The sequence below is a fragment of the Fringilla coelebs genome (assembly GCF_963513975.1).
Source record: "Fringilla coelebs genome assembly, chromosome: 6".
NCBI lineage: Eukaryota > Metazoa > Chordata > Aves > Passeriformes > Fringillidae > Fringilla > Fringilla coelebs.
Window position 1 is genome coordinate 8,734,922 of NC_140034.1, and position 27,489 is coordinate 8,762,410.

Consider the following 27,489-nt stretch of genomic DNA (forward strand, 5'->3'; position numbering starts at 1 on the left):
GCAAAGCTTTCCACAAAGCTTTCCAAGAACCTCCTGCCCCCTGAAAGACAGTGGAGAGCTCTTCCCCCGGTGGGGTTCACCTCTTCTCATCCTCCCCAGTGTCACACCTAATCATCCACAATTCCATCCCTTTACATTCACACTTGTCAGGCTCAGTCCCAAACACAGCCACATAGACACAGCCAAAGCAACACACAGAAAGGTTTTCTGGTGCAAAAAATGGGAGTCAGGCACACAGGCACATGTACTTCCCCACACAGCTGCAGACAGTGAGGAGACCAGTGAGGAACATTTCACTGTTTTAGTGCAGTGTGCCAGTTTAGGGGGATTTTCCTAAGGACAATACATGGGAGATTATGGCAAATCAACCCACCCCAATTAGTTATCATGAAGCCTTAACAGATGTACCCAAAGTTGTACACTTTTCTAGAAAGCTGCTGTACCTCTCTCTAGGCAAACACACCCAAGATGTTTACCTCACTCTTTTACTTGCCATCCCCTTCCCTCCATTCTCCTCCCTGATTCTTCCTCCAACAGAGTGGGCAACTCCCCCTGCTAAACCCTAAAGCTTTCCAATTGCTCTACCATTCTGAAGCCACAAGACCACCACTGGCAGTCATGTCACCAGTATGCTTCAAAACCATATTTGCTCCTTCACGCACCAGCAAGCTCCAGAAAGTCATGAACTGACACTTGACCAGAATTGGGGAGAGAGACCTGTCAAGACAGCACACACAGGAGGCAGGAATTAGGGTGAAATGGGGGAGACAAGACTGCAGGGAAGGTCCTGGCAAACCATAATGGGGAACACAGAGTAACCAAATTCGACAAAGAATCTCTAAAGGCAGGCAGCAGTGGTTAACAAAATGGAGAAGAGAAGGAATTTCTCAAATAGAAAAGGTTTGAAGCCAGGGAACAGTGAATCTGAAGCAAACATCTCCCAGTTTGGCAGTCAGCTTCAATCCACATACTGGCAGTTAGGAAATAAAGCCATTTAAAACCATCCAGGGCTTTGTGAAAGAAATGGCTTGCTGCTTCTTTGCCTGCCAGCACCATGCCACAGCAGCTATACATTTTCTACTCTGAGTCACCCTCTCTGTTCAAACACCAGCTCACGATTAGGAAATTAAAAATAGACCAGACAGGTGCCAGAGAACTTACCAAACCTGCTCTGCCCACAGGTTTTCCAGAACACACACAGCGACAAGGCATGTAGGAGCCATCACACCAGCTGATTTTTTTTTGAGACTGAATCTCCAAAACCCAGAGTCTGGAATACTCCAGGAGTTTAGAAAGATGATCCTTCCAGAACTGCTCCCAAATGCAACCAACAAGACTCTACTGTTAGAATCATAACCCAGCACAGGGCTCAAGCTGCTCTTAGTTCAGAATCCAGATGAACTGGTTCCCAACCTGTAATTGCTTTCCTCTCTCCTTTCTCCAGCTTTGCTTGCGGGGACTCTGTGTAGACACTGTGCTCCATGGGCTGCTCCGCCCTCTTCATGGCCGTGCCTTTGTAGTTCATCTGGAGTTGGCTGGTGTACTTCTCATGCTGCAGAGACACAAACAGCAGTGAACCCCTCTTCCCCACCAACAGAACACCCAAAAGTCCACTGCAGCTCTGTCCTTCAACAAAAAGCATGCACATCTGAGAACAGGAGAAGTACCCCATTTGGAAGCCATTAAGTGACAATTCTAGTACACAAGGTCACTGTGACTTAGCTCTGACAAACAGCTAATTAGAAAATCCTTTAAAAAACAGACTGAGAAAAATCTCAGGCCATTCTCCTCTCAGATTCAAATCCTGAAATCCCCTTTGTCCTTAAAGGAACATTATAAATTATTTCAGGGCGCCCATCTGCATTATCTCAGTTTTTCAGCAAAGGCAATTGTAATCTATTTAATTATGTTTTCCAAACCCTCTTCCCAGCTAGGAAAGTGATTCTGCCTCAAAACAGGTTCCACAGTAAATGAGCTATTTAGAAGCTGGTTTATTACAAGTAAATTAATAAAAGGGTGAACCCATCCAGATTATCCCTGAATAAGTTCAATGAATCATTTGCCCAATTCTAGCTCTTAAATTTCCTATTCTTGCCAAGTCCTAAACATGGAACCAGGGCTAGGAAGGCATTATCTGCTAGCCAAGAGCTGATGCATGGCACTGATAGCCCAGTCCCACAGCTGAACATTATAGCTTTCTTGCCTAGAGGGGGTTGCTTTTCTGCCTTAGATAAAGGGATGCTTGAATATTTCTTACCTGCTACTGAACAATGTTTAAAAAACAACTCACTCCTAAGAGGACTGACTGCTCAGTAAGTAAAAATTGGGAGCTTGAAGACAAAAAATGAGATGGTACCAATGAATAAATTAAGCAAACTTCAGCCTGATTGAGGAGGTGTGGTGGAGCTGGCATAAGTCACCATGCTCAGAAAAAGACATCTGTGCTCCACTTCTGGGAAGAAAAAAGTTCTGCTGTGCTTCACCCACAAGTTCATGTGCTGGTTATTCTTTAACATGTTACAGCTTTAAGTAACCTATTTTTTCTTGGCAGTCATGAAACATACAGAACTTGATCTACATGTTAGTACAGGGATAGGAGATCAGAGTTGAGATAACTGGGAAATGTATCTCTCCTCAAAGGAGGGTCTCATTAAGTCCAAATCCAAGGAGAGCCTCACATTTTGAAACACTTCACTGCCATCAAGAGTATTTTAATATTTCCCTCTGCTTGACCATCACTAGAGTAGTTAGAAGATTTTTTTTAAAAAGTGCACTGCACCCAGCCAGTCTTACCTTTAATGCTTCTTCTGGGACTTTGTGTTGAATTTGTTCCAGGACATACATATTCGAATGTACAGAAAATTCATTAAGGAAAAGACAAAGGACTTGAATGGACAAAGAAATTTAGCACTTAATCACAGAAAAAATAGGATCATAAAACCAGAAAGTCTTAAAATACACATGGTAGTGAAAGTTGCCTGTGCTGCAGCCCAGCACGGTCTTTGCTGTGCACAATCACATTTGCTGGGCAGATCCAGGACACCTGAGGGGCAGCAGACATGGGGACCTGAGCAGGAGAAGCCTGGAGGAACACCAGCAGCTCTATGCAGGACCTGGGAGAGCAACCAGAGCCCCAGCTCAGCGCACACCCTGATCCTCTCCACCTGGCTGGTGGCTTCAGGCAGATCACTCAGCATCCCGGCCAAGATGGGCCAGTCTCACACGCTGGATAAAGGAGGAGCAGAGTTCAGCTCCTTGCTCAAATCCTTGGGACTATGGTGCTCTCCTGCCCTGGCAAGGCCTTTCAGTCACTGCAGTTTTCTAGATGAAAAGTAAATCAGGTCATGAGCTGCTGTGACCTCTTAGGAAGGGAGGCATTCACATGGTTGAGCCCAGGCAATAATCCTCAGCAATGCTGTATTAAAAAAAAAAAAAAAAAGAAAAAAGCTGGCATCTGGAATGTCATCATGAACAACCCAATCAGCACAGCAGAAAGCAAAAGAGGAGGAAAAAGGAAAGATGGAAAATGTTAGACTAAAAATAAATCCAGTGATACTGGCCTAGCAGGGAAACTCTGCACAGCCTGTGAGTGAAACTGTAAATGGAAAAGAGAAATGCTCTCATGCAATGGGACACAGTGACTTCAAAATCTCAGGAGATGCTGCCATCCACACCAAGCTGACTGCAGTGTGCACAGAAAGCTCTGCTAAACAGAGTGGCACCAAAACAGCAAAGCAGAGAAAGACCTTATAGCTGCAATAGGTACAGTACATCTTATGAAGTTTACTCTAAAACCCACATTCTTTAAAATTTTCCTGTTGAGGGCAATAAATTCTACAGCTCATAAGTATAATCATTCATTTCACTTGAATATCCATGAAAGGGCTGCAGGACTAAATACTTAAAATCAGCTGCTCATTGCTGAGAATTGCTTTCTGTAAAAAGTTTAAACTGGTATTGCAGCCATTTGAACCCACCCATGCTCCAGGCACTGACTTTTGCCTTCCCAGGACTGGAGTTCACAGCAAGTCTTCTCTGCATTTCCTCACACACCAAGAGACCAGAACATACACAAGCAGCTACATTAAAAAACCCCAAACATTTGCAAAGTCAAGAAAAGCTTCAACTGAGGTTGCCTGTAAAAGATTTCATCACATATGCAGCAAGACACCACCTTTAATGACAGGATCCCAGAAAAGAGTGACCAAGACCCAGATCCATGGCCCAGAAAACTCTCTTTTCCTGCAGATCCAGGATGGCACACACAAGTTTAAGCAATCCTGGTTGCAACAGTGAGTGCTCCTGCACTGTCACTGCTGACAGCTGAAGTACCAGATCCCTGGAAGACCAGCAAGGCTAAAGGTTGGGAGTATTTCAAGGGCTAAAACATGGCCAAGCACAAATGGATTATCATGGGGACAGCAAAAGGCGGAAGAATGTGGCCTTGGGGTCAAGGATGCACAAGAGTTTTCCAGCCAAACATTTTCCCTCACCAAATGGTAAAACTTAGTCTCTGCCTCTATTCTCAGAAATGTCTGGACTGTTTTAATTGACATCTCCCCAGCAAAGAAAAAAAAAGCCCTGGAGAAGACACTTGCTACTTCTAAATTCAGCTTGAGTGGGCAAAGTTTGGCAGATAGAAGCAACTGAAAAAGAAGTGGAAGAAGTATTAGATTACATGAAAAGACAGCAATAGGAGCCTCTACTTATCACTACTGCTCTTCAGGCTCAGAAAGGCTTGTCAACATCTATTCTTATAGCCAGCCATACTGTCACATCAGGGTAAAAAAGGAAAGGGATGAAAGCAAAGGTGTTTTAGTAGACACTGGCAGGATTTGTGGTCTATAAATAAAGCAGTAACTGCAACCTAGCTTCCCTTGCTAGAGGTGAAATGTGCTATTGCTAAAGATTTACTCTTGCATTTTGTGGCAGAACCAATTTGCACAGGCAAACTTTAATCAGTACACAGTCAAGGTCTGGCCACAAGCTCCAATGCTAAATGTTGAAGGCTCAAGGCCTGAAAATTGTCTGAAAGAAAGCATCTGGGTGAAATGACTAATAAAACAAGGCAAATTGAATGAAAAAAAAATAGGAAGATATTAGTTCATACAAAATATATGAACTATGTTTGCTCCCAGCTGGTACAAGCTACAGTTGCCACCCAAGTAAAAAAAAAAAACCAGAACCCTTCCTTAGGAGGAGACTGAAGAGGCACTTCCACAGTCAGTACTGCTGGTGCAGAGCCTGATCCAAAGTCCAGGCATCTGAAAAAGCAGGCATGATAATTAATGCGCTCTGAATCAGGTTGATGGTGAAGAAACACAAGCTCATGAGCCATCCAAAGGCTCCAAGATGCAAAACAAACACCTTACTCAGTAGACACAATTAGCCCTGGTACCTCTTCATGCATCCAACAGCACAAAACCCAAACAAAGCCCGAGTCCCAATCCTCTCCAGAAAGGATATCGTAGCCGAAGCGAATGACATCATTCAGTTTCAGGGTGATGTACTTCTGGTCAGGAATCCTCACATCATTGACAAACGTCTGCAGGAGAGAAGCACAGGAATGGGTTTGGACTGAGGGTACCAGGGTGATGGATCTCAGAGGGATGGTGCTCCTGGAGGGCACCCATGTCCATCTGCTGATGGCACTGCATGTACTCAGAGGAGTTAGGAGCTAAGTTCCCTGGAAAAACCAACACCAGCAAATGGCTCCCATAGGCAAGTCAGAGCACCCCAATTATGCTTCAAAGCAAGGTGCTGTGAAGGGACCTTTAGGGAGATTTCCTTTGCACCAACTGCAAATGCAATTTTAGTCCCTGACTTGAGCAGGTAAATGAGGTGCCTGAAGTTAGGAACTTCAAATGCTCTTGGTTCTCCTACACCCGTCTCAACCAGCAAACGGTTGCAACTCATGCCCTTAATTACTGAGCTAGGAATCAGCTTTCTGCTGGATGGCAAACAAGACTGGTGTCAGCCCCAAGGCCTGATAATTTAACAAGCAAAGCCTATCACAGAGGAAAGGGAAATGAAAATGCACAGGGAAATGGGGAAAAAATTTGAAGGAGCATCACCATGACACCTGAGGCCACACTGTCCAAAATAACCAAACCCCTCGTGCTAAAAATTCCCCCACCCCTTTTTCCCATGCTCCAGGCAGTTAACTGACGCTGAAAGGAACTAACATCCTTCTAAAGGTGCAAGACATGTATTTCACAGCTGTGGATAAATGTCTTTTGATGTCTGTGCTTCCTGAGGGGACCCACTATGAAACAATTCTCCCAGACCAATCGAGGATCACATCAAGCACATCAAGCATGGACATCTTTCACAAATAAACCCATGTGCCTTTGCAATAACCTGGGCCAAACAAAAATAAGAAGGGGCTGAAGAAGCCCCAGAGTGCTGATGGGGATTAGCCACTCCCCCAGCTGGATTTGAGGCAGTCAGACACCAGGAGTTACCCTACTTGGCAAGGTGGGATTCACCCAGCCTCTCAGACCAGGAGCCTGCTGCTGGGGCTTTGTGCCATTAATGCAAATGCAGCTGAGGAAACAAAATTATACTAGAAAATGAATTTACATGTTTTCATGACTGCAGCGCAGTCTTTTCCTTCTGTCTTCTCACCTCAGCCAAGCCAAACATGCATGATAAGACCTAGTATTAACCACAGAGGAAAAATAAACGGTAGAGCAGGAAACTAGAACCTCAGCAGACAACAGCCCCCAGTTTCCTGGCAATTTACAGAAGAGCTGGGAAACAGGCTTGTAATTTCAGAATAAAAACAGTGAAGCTAGTTAAAAGGCACAGAATTCCAATTTGCATTAAAGTTTTTAAAATTTAAAAAACCCACAACAGTTGCATCTGGAATAGGAATAATTGTTTACTGAATTTTCTTAAAAAAAATCTGCAAGAACTCATTTTGATAGTTACCTATTTGTTCATGTTTACTTGAGATAAAGTAACTTCAGTAAAATTGTTAATCTGGATAGAAATGCTGCCCTTAAAAACAAAAACCTCTGAATAGAGACAGCAGAATTACCTGAACATTATAATAAAAACAATATAAAACACTTTGACAATAATATGAACCAGATAATCCAGCAAAGCCATATAATGCATTGCTGACTACTCAAATACAAAATAAAAGGAAATTCTGAAAATGGATTGAAAATCAAAGTGCTCAGAAGTGATTTCTTTAGTTTCGGAGGGGGAAACAAGTTTTTCCCCCCTGAAACGTAAGTTTTTGTGACAATTTTCAAATAAAATATGTTTATTGCATGCAAAATTTGGTTTGGCCACAACAGACTTTTTCAACAGAAGTGTTTGATCAGCTGCAGAAGACAGGCACTGCTGCAACTCCCTTTTACTCCACTGCCTCTCTAAGCATAAGTCTACCATTAAAATGATGTAAATTCTTATGCTTTAGTATGTGAAGACAGAAAATAATTAGTGGTACAAGTCTTCCCTCCCTTGCTAGCAGAATCTTCAGCTGCTATTTTGCCATCATGAGTTAAATAGCCTAGCTTTTGAACCAGGGATCCAGCTAGAGTCCAGAGCAGTTACTGGAAATATTCCCATTTCAGCAGGGCTCCATGCCTTCAGCTATTAGGCTGAGAAGGATTAGCACTCATTCTTGCTGTGTTCAGATGCCAGAAGAGGCAGATTGGTTGAGGGCTGCTTTAGCCACTGTTTTTGTACAAGTTTCTGGGCTCATCTTGTGGTTTTGTGGCTGTGATGGTGGAGGGCTTCTATGTCCAAAACAATAAAACAATGGCTGCAGTAAAACCCCCACTGGGAAGACAATTATGTGAATCTAGCTTAGGCCTGCTCCAGCAGAGGAACAGATCCACTTGTATGAAAAAAACTACCAAAACAGAGGGATGCTATGACATCTGGACATTTTTTACAACAATGGTGTATTTAAGTATCATGGAATTCAGGTGTCTAACACTACTGCATAAGTTGAATCAGAGCAAGGGTCAACATCCAGTCAGGCTCAGTTCCTTCTTCTGTGCTCACAGTATTCCTCGGTCTTCATGCAAACCAGGCTCAAGGCAAGCAAAAGAGCAATTTTTATTATTAAAAAAAAAAAAAAGGAAAAAAAAGAAAAAAGAGGTGGTTTTAAGTAGATTCTCCCCAATGAAATTAAATGTCTCACCACCCCATAAATCTCTCCATGCACTGACAATGAAACCACCAAAAGGTCACCCCGCTCATGCTGAACAGCTGCTACAGAATCTCCACCAGTTTAAAGGTAACATCCCCAACATGAAACTGAATTTATTTCCTCTCCTTTTGCAAAAGGCTTTATAATTTAGTGAGCCCTGAAGCATTCTGCAAGGACACCAGCAGAGAGGGAAAAAGCAATACAATATTCACCAAAGCTTGCCCCTCCCAAGATGAGATGCTACATGACCTCCACCTCAGGCCTTGCAAATGATGCATGTTTAGCTTAACTCATGCCAACAGCTGCAGTGACCCAAAAGGGTCTGAGAGCAGGATTCAGCAAGCACATGAGTGCTTGCAGACTCAGCACATCACCAGGCCACCCTGCCAGCTGGAGGTTTGGTACTTACTCCGTTTAAGCTGCCGAGATCCTTCACCCAGTGCTCATCCTTCTCCTTGTCATAGTTGATCACAGCGTGCTGCTTATCCACACTGCGGGACTGGCAAGGGAAGCACAAGGAGCGTGAGAGCGGCCAGGCACAGAGACACTGCTCATCAGAGCAACACTGAGACATTAAACGGCCTTCATGTGGGCTAGGGGGACAGAGGGGGAAAGCAGCAAGGATTAACTACTATTTACCACTATAAATAATGGAAGGATAAGCAGTAAATGGTTCCATGGTTGTTTGCAGAGTTTGAAGACAATACGCTATTTTCATGGAGAAGGGAAAAGAAAAAGTTTTTTAAAAAATTGCTGAAGGCTGTCAAGACAATGCCACAATTTCAATAAATTATATCAATACACACTGAACAAAATCAAACTGAAAGCCTGGAGGCCAGGATCTGAGTCAGCAAGAGCTAGAAGATCTCAATTTTTCAATTGCTGAGGCCAGTGGCCTCAACACTAGGGATGCTCCTACTTGGGATCATTTCTTCCTATTTTTCAAAGAGAAAAAAAATCAGTGTCTTGAGTTACAAACCAAACTTTTTCCCAAAAATTTATACTGTTCCCGGGATTATGTCCTGGAATTGATTTAAATTTTAGGATGTGTTCCAAGCTAGAGAGAGGTTAGTAAACCTGGAATTAGACAGAAAGCAACTCCAAGAAAATTTAAATTGTAAACTGGGTTTGACTACACTGAACTTAACAGTGATCTGGTGCCACGGGCTTTGTCACAATGCACAAGTAATGCACCTTATCTTCAAAACAGAGCGTGACACTTGAGCAGGCATCATGTCAGACTTCTGAAAGAAGTGCTAGAACAAGATCTATGAATAATTTTGAAATATGGTGTGTTACAGCTATAAAGACACCAGACTGTCTGTTTTTAGACCTGCTGCCTCTCATAACTTGAATCCTTGCTGCAGTTGACCTCAGGCAGACACTGGAAGCAGTCACTCCATCAGCACGTACACACAGCACTGAGACCTCCCTGGTACCTCAGGCCAGGGGAGGGGAGGCTATGCCAGCAGAGCAGGGAGAGCAGCCAGGCTCCAAGTCAGCTAATCCTCATCCTCCTGGGCACCAACCAACAAGTTCTTGCTGAAAGTCCTTTCCTTTTGCCAAGTATAGACACACTGGTTTCCACAGCACTGCTCTCAGCAAGCCATTATCTGGCTTCTTGCAAGCATGCAGAGGCAAAGATTGTTTCAGGCAATTCCTTGGTGAAAACAAAAGAGACTTTTTCCACAGAAACTGCTACTATTTGCAGGAATTTCTTCTGGCCCAGCCAATGTCAAGCACATGGGAAGTACCACAACACCTGAGAAATGGCATCCCCTTCCCCTGCAGAGTATCCGTCAGCCCAGGAGACACTGAATAACCCTGAAGTACCAATATGAAGCAAGCACATACTTGGCCATAAGATTACCCTTCCACCTTGAAACATCTCTCACACTATTCATGATATGTCATCCCAAGCAGAGGCAGTGAGGACAGGAGCAAGTGCCCCCCTGCCTCCAGCTCCCTCACTAATAGTTATCCACATGCTGCTGGACTTCCAAGGACGCACCTTATTCTTTGCTGCCCAACTGATGCTGCTCGAACAGCAATCACCCCCCAAAGCCACAAACAGAGGGGGGACAGGCAGGGACAACATGACTGGGGACAGCCCACATGTGCCTCCTGCTATGCTGAGCACTAAACAGGAGAAGCAACACACAGCAAAGCCCTCCCAGAAGGGGCACACACAAATGTACCATTCATGCCATTCCCACCCTTGGTGTCCGAGCCCTGATCTCAAGTCGGGGGTTGAACACCAAAATCTCAAGCACCGCTTCTCTCTCTTATCCACACCAAATGCAGCTCCTCAGTCCATTTCCAATGACCCAGGTGGCTGTGGCAGGTGTGGGCAGTGCAAGGCAAGGATGGTCCAGGACACTGCCCAGGCCCTGCACCTCAGCACATGGCCCTGACGACAGGAGTGTCTCCAGGCACAGCCTCAGGTACCACAGCAGCTGATGCTACATAAGCTGGGGTTGTTCCTGATCTATCACATGGTTCCTTTGGAGGATGTGAGCCCAGAATCTGTCCCCACAACAGTCTGGCTGTTTGAGCACTGCTCTGGACAGGGCTCCTGGAGAGCTCACCACACCTCACCTACAAAGCAGAGGGGGATGACCATCCCCTCTCCCTGTCCATGGGCATTTATGTGCTGTGCTTCATGGCACTGGAGTCAAAGACAGCCGTGCACAGGGGACCATCCTGCACAGCACAGACGTGGTCTGTCACCCCTGTGATCCCTCTGCTGCTCAAAATTGTGGATGCCACTGTTCCCAATGAGATACAAGGGAATACTGATAAACTGGTGCAGCAGTGTTTGCTTTAGCTTTTTACAGGCACGTCATGGAGGCTCATTTAAAGATTAACAGATTCTAAAGGCAGAGCAAACCATTCAGCTCCCTTCCAAGGGCAGAAAGGTTTCCAGCCCAAAAAGTTAACCCAGACAGAAAATTGGGACAGATCTGGTATCTGATTTTAAATGTATCACAGGTCACTTAAAAAGAAGTTTATTTCTGGGAACCAGCTGTCTCAGAAAAATTCAATTTGCCCTGCATCTGACCCTGATGTAACTGAGCCCAGCCCTTGGTCTGCTGTGTTCTACAACAGCTGACTTCAGCCACTCAGGGGTCCCCAATCAGATGGGGGTCATCTCAGGGGAGCAGACATGTATTTCTGCAACATGATATTCCGCTCCATAAATGGAGAAAGAGGTCACCAAAGGAACCAATTTTTGCCACCCTGTTTTCCAAGGAAGTTTCAGCTGTGTTCAAGAAAACCTACAGCAAAAAGAGTTAAAACAACATGCAAAATCTGTCCCACAGTCTTCATCCAACCTCTCAACATCTCTTTAAGAGCACATCAGGAACAAGGCAAACTGTTATGCAGATTGCACTTCTGTGAAATTTCATGCTTTTGTGGAGAAGAGAGGAATTTTCTTAGTTTTTTTTTTTACTTTAAGCCAGCAAACATCACAGGAACTGGCAGCAGGAGTTCCTAAGGGCCTGTCTCCAAGGAAACTCAACTTAAAGTAACTAAAATCACACCTTATTTATTTTGATGCAGACTTGCCAAAGGTCACTCTTACTTGAGAACTGAGGTGTGGTTTATTTCAACATCAGTCACATTTAACATAAACTGCTCTTGTGTGCAGTGCCAGCAGCAACCCAGCGGCTGCTGGTGCTTTTGTCTCTTGCAGAGAAGACCAGGCTCCCTCAATCCCACTTCCCAAGAGGAGACTAACCAGTTTCCCTGCTGGTAACAGCTGAGAGCCCAGGGACAGTCACTTCAGCCCAGCAGGCCAGTGGTTTCTAAGGAGTGACCTGCTGAATCACAGAAAGTGATTTAAGAAGCCTGAGTCAACACATTACAGAGCTGCCCATGAGTGCAGAGCTCCCAGCCATCTGCAACTTCACTGGAAAGATTTTAGGCATCTATAAATTGAAAAACTGCAATTAAGTTGACTGAATCACTAACATAAGAGGACTTCTAGCCTAAATGCACACATGCACCAAATACTGAGTCTTGCTTAATGATCAGTCATGACCTCCATAACCAAAGGCAAGACTGATCTGTCACAAATAGATACAGGGATCCAAAATAATAATAATAAAAAAAGACAGAATTTTCAATAAAGTGTTAATAAGAAACCTCAATTACCTATATCCAGATGTCAAAAGCAAAAAAAAAAAAATCTGTTTCACCAGAAATGTACTTGTGATGGGTGAGCAGCAGTCCTGAGCTATGGGTAAGAGATCCAAACAACCAAACCAGAGCTGCAGCAGCTCAGGGGAGGTTGAGAAGGGGAAAAGAAGGAAGGAAGGTATCCTCTTAAGCCATGGTGATCTTCAGGCAAGAAACAAGGCTACACTCCAAGAGGCTGGAAATGAAGGAAGCACATAGCATTCTCACCATGTCCCAACACTGGAGCTGTTATCAAATGAAAACAACTCTCAGGAAAACACATGTGCTTTTCTGATTAAGAATATTTACACTTCTCTGCAGGGAAAACATGGACACTGATTTGTTACTACACTCAGCCCTCATCCAGAGCTGGAATTTCCAGACATTCAAATCACTTCCTAATATAAGGTTGCGTTGCTTTTCTGTCATACTATCTACCATGCATCATGTTTTAAATACCTAGTAGACAAAATGCATACACAGCATATAACTGAGGATGGAGGTACTTTATATATGGCTCTTCCTACTTCCACAGTCATGTTAAGCAGATAGTACAAAACACAGGAATGGTACCTGGGGGTCTGCCAGTCCCACAGTGCTACCAACACCTTGGCTCACCAGTTTCCAATCAGCCATGCAACCAGGCAGCTCACTTGTGATTCTCAAAACTGCACACATCATCAAATCAGCAAAATCGGCTTCAAAAGCTTGCAGGAATCTCCACAGAGGCACAGATCACACTGTGGCTACATGTGCTGCACACACCCTACAGCTTTGTGTTTGGTGAAGGGTCTGATGCAGAGAACAGGGATCTCGGGATGAAAGCATGAGCGGCAGAGATGCCAAGCAAAATCCACAAGGCAAAAAGACCTGCTTAGGAAGGCAGGAGGAGAAATACAGCCAGACAGCCTGTGTTTCCCCACAGGGCCAGGGAGCAGACACAGCTCAGCTGTCTGTGCAGATACAGATGCTACTTTTTTCTCAGGAGAATTACCATGGGTGAAAACCTACCGGTTGGGGTTGAGATTTGGACCTCAGCCCTGCCAGTGCCGCGAGGCATCGTGGCACTGGAGATAAAATAAACAAACATAAGCAGTTTCCCTGTTCCTCACTGCAGTCTGCTGTGCACTTCTGGCACAAAATAACTGCAGCATTCTGGTGGCAGCATGCAATAAAACAGTTATTCAAATACTTTCCATAGTGAACAGGTTACATTTCTGCCAGTACTGTGCTCTGCACAAGTGTCCCAGTAAGGAAATATAAACCTCTGCTGCTGTCCCACTTTAGAATGGAGACCGACAAAACCAAATTTAAAAAAAATAAAAAGAAAAAAGCAAAACAAAACACCAAAACAAACAAACAAAAACCCCAACAACAAAACACAAACGACCCAACAAAACAACAATAATAACAACAAAAATCCATTTCCAGGCATTCTGGCCTGAAATGTGAATTTTGCTCCTCAAAAGTAAACATATGCTGGATAACATTTAATGACAGATGTGAACACTGGGTCCTTCTCTTTTCACCACAAAGCATTTCACAGCCGTTGTGTGCATTGGCCCCTCCAGTACTTTTCTAGAATATCAGTGAATGCTCCATCCTGCCCCAGGCTGGTTGCAAGTTTGTCACCCCTGTGGCAGCCTGATGGCTCCCAGGGGCAGCTGCTGCCAGCTTCTAATGACTCTCCCTAAGCAGACAAATCTCTTCAGCAAGTGCAGCCACCTCATCCTGGGGCTGGACTCTCTTTACAGCTCCCAGGCTGCAGAGGCTCCTGACCTCGGCTCTGCTGCAGCCAAAATCCTGGACTTTGCCGATCTGTGGCCGAAGCAGGGCCTGAGTATTCAAGCAAAAAATAAGGCATTGAACAAAAGAGAGAAATCCCCCAGGAAAATGAAACTGTAATCCCCACAGCTTGGCAAAGGGATTTGGAGGCTGGCACGGTTCCCATAAAAACTTAACCCGTTGTTTTGGGCTAAAATGGGTTTTTGCTCGCTGGTTCTCCATTTCCAAAGTGAACTGGTTCAAGCGACCCAGGGTCAGATCCTGACCTCAGGCAGGGAGCATGCTGCCCACAGATGCACTGGCTTTCCCCTTATTTTACATGGCCACCCAGGAGGAATGGAAAAGCATCATTTTAAGTGGGACACAAGCCTGAACTTTTATAGTGCAGCTGAGTTGCTACTGCCTGGATCAGGATCTCACATAAGGAAGATACATCTCCCTTTTTTCTCTGCCCACTCCAGAGTGGGACAAACTCTTGGCAGTCCAGGCTTCCAGCACCTTGCCAGCTGCATGAAGCCTTCTCAACTCTTATAACCACCTGCCTTCAGTGTCACCATTGTCTCGCTTCCTACCCTGCCTCCAGCAATGAACTCCCCTCCCAGGTCTGCCAGTCTAGATATGCCTCCAGCCTCCTACACTCATATGCCATCAGGCAACATAACCTCCTCCCATCAAATGCACATTAACAGAACACAATGGGACAAGGAAGAGCCAAAAAAACAACTCTAGGCCTGGAAATACAGGATGTGCATCCTTCCTCCCACAGCTGCTGTCCCAGCACCTGGAAACACTACCTGTCAAAAAGCAGCACCTTCCCAAGGCTAGATCCATTCCCTTCTGTAAGACACTTACTTCCTTTATAACACCTAATGAATCACTCTTGGCAATTCCCAATACCCAGGGACTAACTTAGGTGCTTGTTCACGCCCTCTGGATAATTGCAGTCAAACAGCACAGGTGGGGCATCTCCCTGTCCCAACTGCAGCTTCCCACTTCCACCCTACACTGCCATGGGGAGGGAGGTTCAGACACAAAAACGAGCAGAGACTCCTCATGGCTTCTTCTGGGAACTCCCAGTGCTGAAAATACATGAGCAATGGAGGGATACAATTTCTGCATTGTAGTGAATCCACCTAGAAGGACCAGGGAAAAGATCATATACCAAGTTGTCACCATCTGCTTCTTCCCAGCATAATGCTGCAGACAGCCCACACCACACCTATTCACACTTGTTTATGTATGCACTCACTAAACTGCACAGGAGAGACATGGTATTATGAAGTATGGCCCAGGGAAGGCAGGATACATCAGGTCAATGAAACCTTAATTTGACCAGATGTCACACATAGGCAGCGTTCATCTTTGCACTCTATTATTTGTGGAGCATGCCGTGCACCCTGCATACCAGACATAGAACAGATCCTGCGGGGAAAAATACCCGGGAACGACACAATAACAGATTGCATCTTCATGCCTATGTACACAGGGGCAGAGGCAGGATTACACAGGCAGCCTTCAGCAGCCTTCACACTAGTGTGTTGTAACTGCTCTGCAGTTATAAACACTTGACTTAGCAGCTGTAAGAATACTCCTTCAGTGCCTGGAATGCTTGCAATTCCCTGTCTTTTTAACAAAGCAAGCTAAAAAGATGGAAACGCAGAATTGTTACCTTTGTGCAATTCACCACAATGAACTTGTATGTCCAGCTCACAAGGCCCTACCACTTGAACCAACTAATTGGTACCATAAGCAGCATGCGAAGTCCCATCTGGACCAGTGACAGATGCTTGGCTAGGAGCTTTCACAGCTCTCTTCTGACACCAGAATAATAAATAGCAAGTCCTGACCCATCTCAGGCCTAAGGGCGATGCTGCTCAGCAGCCACATCCTGTAATGCCCGTTTTGCCCACACCAAGTGGCTTCTGCCCTATGTGCACCACCCTCTGCACTCTTCCAAGTCCTGCTGCTCCTCCTCTCACTCTGCACAATCAGAATCCTCACTTGTACTTGCTGTGCTTCCTCACTTGGCCAAATCTTCATCACTTGGTGAAGCTCTTTAGAGGAGAAATCCAACCACTACATGCACAGATCTGACCTGTGGCTTCCTTAAACACAGGTGAAGAGGTTGAACAAGCATTCTGGAAGTATCATTGCACTCTTGGCTTGTTCTTGCCCTTTCCTCGACAGCTGCTTTGACCACTGAGTCAGGATGCCAGGTTAGGTGTACCCTGATCTAATCCAGCACAGCTGCTGTTACATCTACACCCCAGCCTTGTGAATACCTGTACCCAGCTCCTCTTTGCCCAACCTGTGACACTTTTCCACTTCATCCCCTTGCCAAAATCACTCCCAGGTGAAATTACTTAAGGCAATACTATCAAATAAGTCCCTGCTGACCACATTCAAACTCCAGATTTTATTCAAAGATTTGGAACTTGGTCAAAGCCACGCGGTGTGAGCAAAAAAAAAACCCAACAAACCCATCACCTCCAAACTAGTCATTCACTCTTGAAAATCTTCACTGACCCAACTCTACTACAATGCCAGAACTTCAAAGAACAGGCTAAATATACCTTTAAATAATTGACCTGAAGAAAACTGCATTTTTCTCAGAGTCGCTCACAGCAAAGACTAAAGGGAGGAGATAAATGACTGCATCCAGAACACACTGCATAAAACTGACGCCTGGAAAGTAAACTCTCATCCCAAACAGCTACAAAGTTTAGCAGAGTTATAAGCAATTGCAAGCAGTGTCTCCTGATAGGAAATGTCAGGCTGTCTCAAAAGGCATACAGGATACAGGCATAAAAGAAAAAGCACCATGCTGCCTGCACCTACTCCTACTGTAACTCACACTCATGTACAAACTCACAGTGATGCCCAGAGCATCACTCTAAAGTGAGGGAAATAATCAGGGGAGCACTGGTTAAACATTTCTATTCCCCAAATTTTCCAGTAAACATCACTCTCAAACAAAAGCAGGGAAATCATGACACTGCTTTCCATTCTGTAAATATTAACATTTAGCAAAAATGCAAAAAAATGTTTTGTTTAGGAGCAGCGGGGAATGTTTTAATGGTTAAGTGAAATTTTTGAGTTTGCAAAATGTTTGTCCCCTGAGTACCCATCACATTAAACAAGTTATCAAAGCTGATAAAAATGGCAGCTGCATTTCCCAAAAGAATGATGTTGGGGGGAGGGAAAAATTATTTTCTTCAGGATGGTCCCAAAATTCTTTTATTTTTGATTTTAAAAAAAGAGTAGATCTTTTCAGAGCATTACTTCCTACCACCCCTGAGTTTCACATTAAAAACCCACAGCAGGGCAGGTTAGTGAAGGTCCAGATTTCCACACTCCTGCAGTTTGTTGCCTGTTACCTGTAGGAAGCAGTAAGGCCGTTGAAGAAATCAAGCCTTTTTCTTAGGAAAAGGACAGAAGTGAGCTCTTGGCTCTGGTAGCAACACTGCATGCCAAGCTACAGCTACACTTCATGGCTTCATGGCATTTTCACCCATGCATTAACATTCAAACCCAATGTAATTCTCGCATTTACTTGTACTAGAAGCTTTAGAGAGCTGCAAAAACATTTAAAATATTTCTAATCCTCTTAGTAGGTATAGAAGATACCAAGGTAGATTATGTTTCCCCACTATCAGACCTACTTTAAGATTAAAGACTTTGAGTTCCTTCACCTCTTTGTTAATCAGAAAGCAAATCCACTACTTGTATTATGAAATAAGAAAACCAGACATAACTAAAGCTTAATTGTTTGGTGACAAATCCATCCTTTTTTGCTGTTTAGAGATCTGATACCTTGAGACAGCACATTCCAAGAAAATATCAATAGACAAGACACTCCTAAAACAGTAAAATGAGAAAGGTAAGACTGCAGGTCTCCAGGACAAGGATTATCTCCATGCTGTGTGTTTGAGTTCCGTGTTACACATGGTCTCAACAGGGAACCACAAACCATATCACGATGAAATCAATAAGCAGTAACAGCCTTAGAGATGAAAAAACACTGACCAGGTCACCCAGTCACTGCCAGTCTGTTCCCAGCTGTGCACTTCAAAGGATTAAATGCCAGTATCTTGAAATATATATGGAAAATAACCGTGCAGTGAATATACAGTTTCAGGGTCAGTACCACAGAAAGACTACAAGGTGCAAACAACTGCCACAAGAGCTCTGTCCATCTGCTCTGATCACTGCCCTGCTTCTTAAGCTTCCCCCAAGACAAATGATTGTGCCAGTCCTCACAACGATTTTGTGACATGGACAGTCACAGAAGGGAAGAAGTCTATTTTTAGATCTCATCCTCCATCTGCTCACATACAATTCTGCTTGGATATGAAGTCTCTGCTCACAGTTTCTCTTCTGCACTCAGTCTTACTTACAAACATCTCATTTGGAGCTCCAGGTAGCGCTGGAAAACATCTTCATAAGCAAATGGCTAGGAAAAGAATGTGCTGTGCTGTTCAAAACAAGACCTTACATGTGAGCCTAGAAAAAGCTTCATTACTGGAGATAGCAGACCAGCATGTTTATAAAGGGTCACATGTAGCTCACCCCATGAACACAAGCTTGCTGGTTTTTATAGACAATCTAGAGCCTTCACTCTGGTGAAATAATGGAAACCTCTTTTAATACCACCCACCACCTATGAGCCCCCAGATACAACTGTTTCACAGATATTTCTGGCTCCTCCAGGAATCTCAATTCATTTACCTTGCAGAAAAGTGCATGGCAAATGAAGAGCCTCACAAGGTTGGGTACTCCACAAGCAACACTGACAAGCCAGCTCAGACTTGCAAAGAAGCATGAAATACTCTGATTGGTATGGAGTGGCTCACAATCCATGACATCCAGTTAACCCCATAAGCAACCAGAGAAACAAGTCGTGCATTTTAAGCATAACAGGTATTTGGGTACTTTTATTTTAGAATGCACAGCTTGAGACATGACTGTCAGAGTACTGAAAGGTGACAGTAAGAAAAATGCACAACAACCCTCAAGTTTCTTCATAAGATATGAAGATGAGCAGCCTAAAACTCAGACCATTTCTGGAAACCAGGGCCACTGTGTGTTTTCTCCCTTCAAGTCATGAGAGAAGATGCCAATCAGGTTCCTGAGCACCCAAATGCAGACGTACAGCAAATATCAGGACATTTTTAATGTCTCACCTCTACATGCCTCATCAGCCAGACATATAGAAACATGAAATAAGAGATAGTGTGATTCATGGGAGAGCCCAAACAAATGATCTGCTGTGGAACAGGAGTCCCAACTCTACCACTGCAACACAGCTGTGCCACTCACTGCCAGCAGGCAGAGCAGGACAAACACTGCAAGCTTTCCTCTTGTGGACACTGACACTTTATTACAGCTAGACAACACCTTGTCCTTCAACTACACCTTGTACAAGAACTTCTACATCTCTAAACAGGCCTTCTACTGACATATCATAAAAAATCCCTGCAGCAACTACAAACACAGCCTCCTACATCAGCATTTAGGGCATACCTGTGATCAGGTCAGCAGTGGAAATTATGAGGAGGGAGTTTCCATTGTGGAGGCAGCTTCCTAATTTTGCCACCAAAACATTTGCCACAGGAACATTTGCCACCTTCACAAAGGGGCAAAAGGAGGACGGGCAGGTGCAAGAGAACATTTTTTGTACACTGAAGTACTCATAGCATGGGTTGAGCAGAATCACTAATTTAATTCTGAGCTTCTACAAAATCCTGAGCAAAACTGCTCCTGTCAAAAGCTCTTTGCAAGATTCCAGCCCCATTCATCTGGAGTGACATCTACTACATTATGCTGTCAAACATCAGACCAGAGTCAACACTTCAGACATGCTGGATTAGGTCCAGCAGAGACACATGTTGGTATGGAAAGTACTAACAGAAGCTGAAAGTTTGCCCAAGTAACACAATTACTTTAGGAAGAGGTCACCAGCCTACTCAGCTCACCAAAACAGATTTCCTCTGTTAAACATCAGCATTTCCTACCATGATAAAAACACCTGAAAAATACCAGCATAAATAATTTAATCAAACTTGGAAGACAAAAACGGGTAAACAAAAAACCCTGCCTGCATTCAAATCACATGTAAACAGCACATGTGTTAAAAGCTAAAAAAGCCAGCAGCATAATCACAGATCAGGACAGAATGTAATGTCTTTGTTTACTGCTTCTAGTAGCATCAAGACAGTTAATCTATTTGATTAATCTCCCACCACTACAGATCCTATCCTTCTGATGACACGGCAATTTGAAAACCTCACTCGTGCTGTCACAAACATGAAGTCTTCAGGGGAAACACAGACTGAGGATAAAAAGAGGAAGTTCCTTTTAAAAGGTGTTACTTGAAAGCATCAAACACCTCTACACATTCCCAGCATTACATACACATCTACTGCATCTTCAGAAGAAATAATTACAAAAAAAGAAAAAGCCATGTTACCTGGAGCATCAGTTCACAGTCATCTCTTCCAACAAATATCATCTCCCGAGGGAGCCGATGGCGAATGCCAGTGCTGCTCACCAAGAACCACGAAGTCACGCTCATTTTGGCGCTTGGCACTTAACCTTTATACATCCTAAACACAGAAAAACCCACAAGACACAGTTAGCTATTAACGAAGTGTGCAAGTACAAGAGCGTGTAGCCGCCGTTCCCAAATTTCCCTCTACCGTGGGACCCAATGCTGCCTCATGCACTTGTGTTCCTATCTTAAATCTCTGGTGACAACAAGCAGTTGTGAAGTGTCTGCCAGGACCTGCTGCCCATGTGTAGGAGCTCTGCAGCCCTGGAAATATTCCCATGGCAAAGTAAGACTAAGGATCTGCAGAAAGGATTGTTTAAAAAATTGAAGCATCCAGCTGAATCCAATGAATGAAATTATGAAATATGATGGAGGGGAAAAAAGATAAAATAAAGATCTCCTTTCCAGAACATTTCCTCACCACTACCACAGTGCTACAGAGCCTAAGCCTCCATCACCAGACATGTGGACCAGCACATCAGTGAGGTGACATAACGTGGCTCCTCTACCCTTTCACAGTGCATTCCCAGGAGCGCTCACACCAGCCCTAGGAGGGAGGAGACCAACCTCCCCATTGCTCATCCCACTTCCACACTGATGTAAGTTGGGAGCCCACAAATCCTTCCTTCCTTCCTCCCCCGCTGCACGGCTGGTCCAAACACCGAACCGCCCTGGACCCCAGGTCAGGAAGCACAGGCTGCGATTCCCAGCGGGGTTTCGGTGCCCAGCGGGCGGAGGGGCGGCAGCCGTGACCTGCGTGCGGCACTCACCGGGCGCTCTCCCGGCCACACCTGTTTGTTGTCGCTGCCACAGCCCGGCTGCGGGCAGCCTGTTCCTGCGGCCTCTCCGCCCGCCTCTCCCACAACATCCCATTTTCCCCTCCCTGGCTGAAGGAAGGAGGATTCACGGCACACGCCAGGCTCTCGCCTTCCCCTCACCCACCTCCCGGGCTCCCAACTGCATTCCTAAGCGCACCGGGGGAAGGAGATCTCCATTTTCCCCGGGCTGCGCGGCGCTCCCCGGCCCGACCGCCGCCTCAGCGGCCGCGGGGCGCGCAGGTGGGGATGAGTGCCACCCGGGGGGGACGGGGACAGCCCGCACGGCCCCCGCCGCCTCCCCGCCGCTCCGGGAGCCGCCGCTCCGGGCTGCCGCGCCCGTGTCACGACATGCGAGCGGCCCCTCACACCGCAGCCCCAACAAAGCGCCCGGGAAGGGGAGCCGGGAGCCGCCGGCAGAGCCCTTTGTGTGCCGGCCCCGCAGCCCCCCGGCCGCCGCCCGCCCGTCCTACCTGCTGCGGCCCTCGGCGCGGTGGCAGCCGGGCACCGCGCCCCGCCAGCCGGCTCTGCCTGCCCCGCGGGCCGCTCCCGGCGCCCGCCCCGCTCCGCCCCCGCGCCGCAGGTTCCCGACGTCAGGAGGCGGCTCCAGCCCTGCCGGGCCCGGCCGGGGGAGGCGGCGGTGCTGCGGCCGGTCCCGCACCCGGCTCGCCGGGCACCTGAGCGGAAGGTGCTGGCCTGGCTTTGGGTCGTGTCATCGCTGCAGGGACACAACCATGCCATGGGTCGGGCTGGAAGAGGCCGTAAAGGTCATCTACCTTAAAGGTCATCTACCTTAAAGGTCATCTACCTTAAAGGTCATTACCCTGGCACCCTGGGCTGGGATGCCAACCACCAGACCAGGTTGCTCAAAGGCGTATCCAGCCTGGCATGAACATCTCCAGGGATGGGGCCTCCAGAGCTTCCCCAGGAAGCCTGTGGCAGTGCTGTGCCCTGGTTCAGCACCCCTTCACTTCGGGCTCTCAGAGGGGCTCAGTGAATGCCAGCAGAGCCCCTGGCGCCTCTCTGACCAGGGCAGCCGTCTGGGAAGGTCCAACATGCAAGCTTGGTGTCATGGGACTGGAGATGTTGTCTCTGCAAGACGCCGGGACCAGACCCAACACCAGGACGAGGGAGGTCCAACACCAACCTCTTCTCCCACACAAGTCCCAACACCAGCTGCTTCTCCAGCCCGAGTCCCAGCACAGCCTCTCCAGCCACCCAAGTGAGCCTCAGCACCAGCCTCTCTCACTTTCCATCAGGCTGCATGTTGGCATCCATCTCCACATAACCTCCTTGTCCTCTTGCAGGGCAGTACCTAAATGCAGTTGGCAGGACTGAGTTAATCTTGAGCATCTAACCGTGGAACAAGAGCCTGAAATGGGTGCTGTGAAAGGACATGCCATTTTATGAGTTCTTTTCAGTTGTAGGTAACTAGAAAATTCTGAAGAACAGTAAGTGCAGCAAGCAATTACATCTTTTTTCCCCTCTTTGTGAGGAGCATTGGGTATCATGGTAAAGCTTTCTCAAGAGAGCCCCAGCTCCTGCTGATGTCAGTGGAGCTGCAAAGAGCAGCAGCTGAACTGGTTCTCTGGCTCCAGCTGACACAGGCTGCTAAAGGAAGACTATAGGAACACACCAAGTTCATAATGATGTTTCCCCAGACTCATATTCCTGCTGGAAAGACAGCTTTGCTTTTATACACTGTACAGTTGGGTTTGAGTATTGATTCTTAGTCACCTGCAAGAACTTTTCTTGGTGTCTTCAGTGGTGTGTACTTTGGAATTTTGTCTCAGGATGTAATCTTAATAAAGTCTGATGGCATGGAAACCATGGGTCTGGCACACCACTTGCAGGGGGTGGCCTTTAGCCACATCACTTTGTGGGCTTACTCCTGATTTATACTTTTGCTGCAAGGGCAAGGCTGAGGAACCAGGAACGGCAAAGTGAACTGCAGCAGGACTGTAAGGATGGAAGGAAAACAGCATTTCTTCCTTTTCCTACTCTTTCTGAAGAGCAGTAGGACTTTGTTATTGTTTAATTAATGGTATTATTGCCTTCTTTAAATCAACATTTGTCTTCTTTCTTGGCAGATACATCATGCCCCAGAGTGATTTCAGGTTATCATTATCTTCAAAGTCTTGGAAGCTGGCTGAGCTGCAGCATCTGTGTTTTATTGAAGTGCTCTTGGTCTCTGCTTGGAGCAGAGCACCACACCCTTGCAGCATGCCATGTCCCTCAGACACCAGGCAGGAGGATGGAGGGAGCAGCTGCCACTTCCATGGCACTTTGAAGGCTTTTATACTGACAGCTGCCATGAAGTAATAGAAATCCTTTATAAATAAAAATGGGCTTCTGCCCTATTTTGCCAGCTCATCCTGTCACTAAATGATGTTTTATTATTGATTTAACTGACCTATTGCTTAAGTTTTTATATATATTATTCACTTCTTTATGAACTACATCTATCTACTGGTGAGGCTGCTCTATAAGCCAGTCTGTTTAGAGCATCTCTATAGTCCTCGAAGGAAGTAGGATAATTTACTTCTTTATACAAGCCTGCCATCTAGGCAAATCTTTGTTATAAGTTGCTATAAAAAGGTTAGTGTTTGCTTTAGTCTCTCTTTAAGCCCAGTTTTACCATGCATTTATCCACGTGTATTTATTTGAGCAGTCAGTCAGTCAGTACTTCAGTGTTTATAAGGAAGAAAAAAAGTCCCTGTTCCCACCATGTGTCTTCTGACCTGGCTGAAGATGAAGCTTGGGCCAATACTTGGGCCTGGCTGAATACTGCATTGCAGCCTCTTTCTTTTACTCCAGTGATCTAAAAGGAATAAAAAAGATAATAAGTGGTGTCTTTCCTTGTCCTCTCTCCTCACCTCTCACCCCTCCAAAAAGAGTGCGTGGGCAGCATATCCTGGTGCTACACTGTCATCTTTAAATCACATTCAGAGAATGTGTCCATGGGGAAAACAAGCTGTTGCACTGCTGTACTTTAAGTTTTACTTTTTTTTTCATATTGAAACAAGCCCTTTTGGCAGGCAGTGTGGCCCTTGGGCTGCTCAACCCCCCAGGCTAGCCAAACACACAACTGTCTTGGAAAATACAACCCCATAAAAGTGACATAAACCCACTTCTTCCTGCTGGGAGGAGGAAAGGCCAGGGAAAGACTTCACAAAGTTGGGTGTAGCAGCAGCACCATGTGGCTCCCACTAAATTTGGGGCATTTGTTTATCATGTAAATCTCTCTACATTCATCTACAGCATTGTCACCTTCAGCTACAGGGGACATGCTCACAGCTGTGATAACCTGCATGGCCCAGGTGGCAGGAGGTTCACTGCTCTGTACATTGTGCAGATGCAGAGTAATGACCAGTCCCTGTCCCAGAGCACTCATATTCCCACTAAACAAGGAGATTGAGGGCAAGGTAAAATGTCCAGGCAGAAGAATAACAGGTCACAGGGCAATCCGTATCCAGAGATGTTGAATCAGGTCATCCACTCCACTGAAATACCTTATCTGACATCCTGAACCCACAGCTTGAAGCAGAACCACTTTAGATCCCTGCTTCAAAACAAAGATCCTACCATCCCCAAAGGAGCTGAGCTAAATCAAGTTCTTGCTGGCAGGCTCTGATGTGAAGGAGATTTTTGACAGAGTTGCCAAACAAGAGCTGCATCTTGCTGCAGAGGAGGCTTCTGTTCCAGAGTGATCATAGCCTGATCCAGATGTCCTGTTAGGCTCCCCTCTGAAGGGCAGTTTTCCCTGTCCATGAGCTGGATATCAACATGGTGGGTAGCTTAGAGATGAAGGTGTGCAGGACTGCTAAGTGAACGTGGCCTCATTAACTCTTTGCAGGCTGGCTGAAATCCAGTGTGCACAGCTGTATGCACACACATTCATGAGTACATGTGCAGCTCATGAATTCCTTGCTGCTTTGCGTCCAAGGCAGTAGAAGTGGTTGTCAGTCACTGTTCCCCGAGATGATTTCATTTGTTCTTTGTTAACTCACTTTGAGAAGCATGAGGAGAGGTTCACAAGTAGGTCACACAGGGTTTCTTAACCACTTCTTCATTCGAACGGATTCCACTCCTCAGTGATTACTTTCTTTCCCAGAAAACCAGAATTGGACACATGCCAGCTCTTTGAGCCCTGCTGCAGGGAGATGTGTGCCTGCAGCATTCTCACTTCAGGTCAGGATTTCTGCCTAGATTTTTACTGTAACCAGGAAAGATCTGTGGGCTTTTGCAAGAGAATGCTGCAGGTCTGGACCTGTGTACTTCACACAGCTAATGGTGCTGTTGGCTGCCAACAGAAAGGGCAGCACTGAGCCCTTTCCTATGGAGCCTGAAACCAAAGCTTTTCATCACTGGTTCTGAGTATCAGCATGAGCTGGATCAGCATAAAATGCAAATAATCCCCCTTCTGAATATACACCTCCTATGTGTCATTTCAAAAATATTTCCCTCGATTTTTTTTTTTTTGTTCATTTCTTGATGATTGATGATTTTTAAATGACTAAAAATAATTATTTTTAAATGGATGTTTATCTTAATTTTAGTTAGCTTGCTGTAGGAACCTTGCTGAACTGAGTTTGGACCAACAAAAGCAATCTGCCCCTCCTCTCTGTCTAAGCACCAATCCTTTACTCTTCCCAGTACCTCAGTTGTGCTGGTTGCCAACATTCTCCTCTCCTGTATAGCCAGGAACAAGCCCCAATCCTGCCCAGTCAACTGTAAAACAATAAGACCATTCATGTGCAGGGTTATTGCCTGGCATAAATGTTTGCAGAGATACAGTCTGACTGGGACAGGCTTCTGGTGTTTGGATGGTTCTATGAGATGGCTTTTTACAATACTTGTGTTTTTAACCTGTTTATTAAGGTTATAGGGAGAAATTCTTAGCTGGAGTGTGGTAGCATTGCCCAAAACAGCTTTAGTTTGGCGTCTTTGTTTTACACCAGCTGGAGAATTTTACTTGTATTTTTTTTTTACCCACGGCATAGTCCTACATACCAACATGAAATTTAATTTTACTACTATGGAATTCACTAAAATAAAACCCCATTTGTGTTAACACTTCTTTTTGGAATGTGCAGTATGGCCTTCTCCAGTGATCCTCTTTTATTCCCCAGCTAACCCACAAAAAATATCTTATTTTTTATATGGAGAGGAATTTGTACAACTATTTTTAATTTATGACCCTCATATCTTGTGGCAGGGGAGCAGGAAGAATTATCAGCGCAATAAAAGAATGGAGCTGGTTTAGTGTGAACATTGTCAGAATGTCTCATCTAGGATCTGTGTGGTATAAAACTTCGCTGAAAGAATTAAAACATACGCTTAAGTGAGCTCGTTTTAGGGGGGTTTAATTAGTAAAAGCTCAGCAATGATGATGTCGTGCTGTCTGATGAGATTAGGTCAGATTATACATAGTTGTATGGTGTGGCATCCTAAACGGGAATCACCTTATGGCAAGTCAGAGCCATTTCAATATCACATTTAAAGAAATAGCTTCTCAGGGAAAGTTGATTGGTTTCATAAGAGAAGCAGCAGGGTTTTGAGGCCTCCTGTGTGGGAGAATGGGAACAACAGGCAGCTTGAGATTGTCTCTGTTTCAGGAGGTTTTTTCCCTCTTACTCGTTCAATTAATTTTCATATATGTGTGTATTTCTTAAGAGAAAGGTTGCAAGCCTGTTTGAACAGAAAAATGATTTCACATGGCCTGGAGAACTCAACACAACACACATGGCCAGAGGGCTGTACTTTGCCCTCCCAACCATGAACAAATTCTTTCTCCTCTTCCTCTGTGGTTGTTATTATAATGCTAAGGCAGGAATATTTGGTTGAATGCCGGAAATGCAGGATTTCCTTAAGCAGTTTTGCTGCAATAACCCCCTCTATTTCTTCTCCTTCCTCTTCCCTTGTACTCCAGTCATGTACTTGCACATTTTCAGATCTGGCCCAAGCTTCATTTTGCAAGTACATTA

At 45.3% G+C, this 27,489-nt stretch overlaps 1 protein-coding gene across 5 annotated transcripts in view; it reads right to left on the reverse strand.

Moving 5' to 3' along the window:
* CEP170B (centrosomal protein 170B) overlaps nt 1–22,056 on the reverse strand; it is a 58,378-nt gene extending 36,322 nt beyond the window's left edge. For all 5 annotated transcript variants that reach the window (XM_084208524.1, XM_084208522.1, XM_084208523.1 and 2 more), the window contains exons 1-6: nt 21,976–22,056; nt 20,607–20,742; nt 8,580–8,669; nt 5,465–5,545; nt 2,794–2,850; nt 1,414–1,552 (exon numbers count right to left, since the gene is read on the reverse strand). In XM_084208524.1, the coding sequence (XP_084064650.1) occupies nt 1,414–1,552; nt 2,794–2,850; nt 5,465–5,545; nt 8,580–8,669; nt 20,607–20,711 (472 nt within the window). In that variant the 5' untranslated portion in view covers nt 20,712–20,742; nt 21,976–22,056. The remainder of the gene's footprint in view (nt 1–1,413; nt 1,553–2,793; nt 2,851–5,464; nt 5,546–8,579; nt 8,670–20,606; nt 20,743–21,975) is intronic.
* Nucleotides 22,057–27,489: the final 5,433 nt, after the last annotated feature.